A 2,729-nucleotide genomic window follows, 5' to 3' on the forward strand; every position below is an offset into this window, starting at 1 on the left:
AATAGCCTTATCATGAACACATGCTTTCTCTAAGTATTTCATCTTCACTTTTTAAAATAAGATGTGAGTGTTTATCCTTTGAGTGTACAAATGATACTGCTGAAAAACGTACAATAAACTATCTATTTTCGATGAGCAACCATAGATAACATTTTGGCAGCCAAATATGAAATCGTGGTACCTTTGAAGGGTTGAGAATGTCATAGGATTGATAATATATATATAACAGGGATACAATGGGCCAGTCACAAATTGCCATGGTGGCTTGAGTTGCGGACGAATATTACAATCTAACAATGAACTGGCAAATTTCCGTTGTTCAAATGAAAATCAATGATCAGTTTTAGTTTACCTAGTTATGTTGTGGGAAAAAAGGTTGGTTACAGGGCTGGTAAATTGTGGAACGCTGGGCTGAATATCCAGGGTTAGTCAGAAAAAACGTGATTGGGGATTTTTCATTAAGTTTAAATGATCGATTCATGTGTAAACAGACATTTTTGGAGGAAAATGTCCGGAAAATGACATGTGTGTGATAATTATTACCAGAGAGGGTGGTGTGCCATCTGTAGTTTAGCATGGTGACATGAATTGCCTCGAACTAGTATGTTTTACAGCTTAAAGTTAAAGTGGAAGGTGTACAAATAATTTTTCGGCGAAGGGGAACTGAAATCTAGCACCAAGTCAAATAAACGAAGCATTTTAATTAAGACCTATCAGAAATAGCTCTTAATATGGCTTAAACTTACATCTAATAACTACCCCCCTGGAATTGCTTTCTAGAATTGATCTGCCACATATTGTCACGGTAGCGTGAATGTGCATAGTCTTGGCTCAAAGAAACTTGGCATTTTCATTAAAACGTCTCAGAAATAACTGAATGGAAAAATGTGTTTCTTTTTCTTGCAGGTGCGTCTAATACAGCAATTAAAACGATGAAATTTCATTAATATTTCTCGGAAATATATCTTAATATGGCTTAAATTTATCTGTAATAACAACCCCCCTCCTGAAATTGCTTTCTAGGTTGGGTCAACCACATATTGTCACGGTGGCGTGAATATTCATAGTCTTGGCTCAAGGAAATGTGGCATTTTTTAAACCTCTCAGAAATATCTATTAATATGGCTTAAATCCATTTCTAATAACAACCCTCCTTACCCGGAATTGCTTTTTAGGGTATCCACCTTTCTTTAATTTATGGGAGCTTTTGCTTATATTCTATCCTGTATCAGGTTTTTTCACGTATTATTTTTTGTTTGTTGAGTTTTAATTGCTATTTCTGTGATTTTGTAAAGTTTGTGACGTTTTTCATCTCTGATAGAGCGTTCAAGTTCCAATAGAGTAAAAGACTCTATAACTAAAAAAAGGAGCTTAGAGCAACCCGCAATATTACCTGATAGTACTCTCTAAAGCATTACTTAACAAGCAGGTTCACTTCAGATGTAACAAATTTCTGGTAATCAATTTTCTCCCCTGCATTTCAGTTGTGCACATTTATTGCACATTGAAGTTTCAATGGAGAAAAATACATTTTTACTAAAAAATATACACTAAGAGAACATTTTTTACTAAAAAGATACACTATATCATCTGATAATAATGTCTAAGGTTTTGCTTATCAAGCAGATGCACTTCAAATATAACCAATTTCTATTAATCGGTTTTCTCCCCTGCATGTCAGTTATTTTAGTCATAGGAAAATGCGCGATCCATTTAATCATTCTAGTTAGCGGGACAGAGAATTCTCCAAGCGTCGAATAGGTTATAATGTAGAAAGTATTAGATGAATAAATATATTAAAAAGGCTTTCATAGTCCAGCTGGCTAGTGCTCTATTCCATTGGATAGAAATCTCTTTCAAATCCTAATGCTGACAAAAATATTTTTTGTCAGCGCAGCAACCCACGTGTGCACCGTCATTACTTAACAAACCACTGTGCACCGTCATTAAGTAACAATCACTTTTGCACCGCCGTTAAGTAACACCCACCTGTGCGCAGCCACTGCGTAACTCCCACGAATATGTCCTCCTCAGTTACACGCAAGATTGTGTCATCTTTAATACAGGTAAACATTCCTTATTACGCAACTATCGAAGCAATAATTCTGTATTTACCTAACAAACGCCTGCATCGCTTAGAAAATATTCACTATTAGGTAATTAACACCTGTATCTCGAAGGAAACTTTCCCTATTACGTAACATGCATTGGCACTTCACCCTGAAAAGATCATCGTTAAACTTCTTCGTCATCTTAATCATTAAAGGAAGAAAAGAGTAGTGGCTATGGATCTTACAGGATATTAAAAAAAACCACTACTTGCCTTCATTATCAAAAATTTTACAGAAGAATTGAATTAGTACTTTTTGTTTGAATGTTATCCCTTTTAGTTTCAGGCGACGAAGCTCGAACAATCCGAGGTTGTGGATGGCTGCTGGATGAAGACGAACCCCTTAACGGCTGCAAGACCCACAAAAGTTCTTCGGGCACTGTAACAACAGTTTGCAACTGTAATACTGGTGATAAATGTAACACAGCTTCGAATATTTCGTTGTCTATGCTTCTTGCATTTTTGGTTGTTAGTGTTGCAATTTTTGTTTAGTCGTATTTAAAATTTAGTCTTATTATTTCATGAAAGATGGCTAAGCATTTTTTTCTGATTATATACAAGAAGTGAAAAGAGGGTACTATGTTAGATATCACTCGTAATACATTTTCTTTACTTATTA

The 2,729-nt window shown here is 35.3% G+C and overlaps 1 protein-coding gene across 1 annotated transcript in view; it reads left to right on the forward strand.

Moving 5' to 3' along the window:
• Positions 1-2,729, forward strand: part of LOC136032034 (uncharacterized) — a 49,917-nt gene extending 47,188 nt beyond the window's left edge. Inside the window, exon 5 of the mRNA XM_065712123.1 lies at positions 2,391-2,729. Within this exon, the coding sequence (XP_065568195.1) occupies positions 2,391-2,602 (212 nt within the window). The 3' untranslated portion in view covers positions 2,603-2,729. The remainder of the gene's footprint in view (positions 1-2,390) is intronic.

Source organism: Artemia franciscana, chromosome 10 (genome assembly GCF_032884065.1).
Source record: "Artemia franciscana chromosome 10, ASM3288406v1, whole genome shotgun sequence".
NCBI lineage: Eukaryota > Metazoa > Arthropoda > Branchiopoda > Anostraca > Artemiidae > Artemia > Artemia franciscana.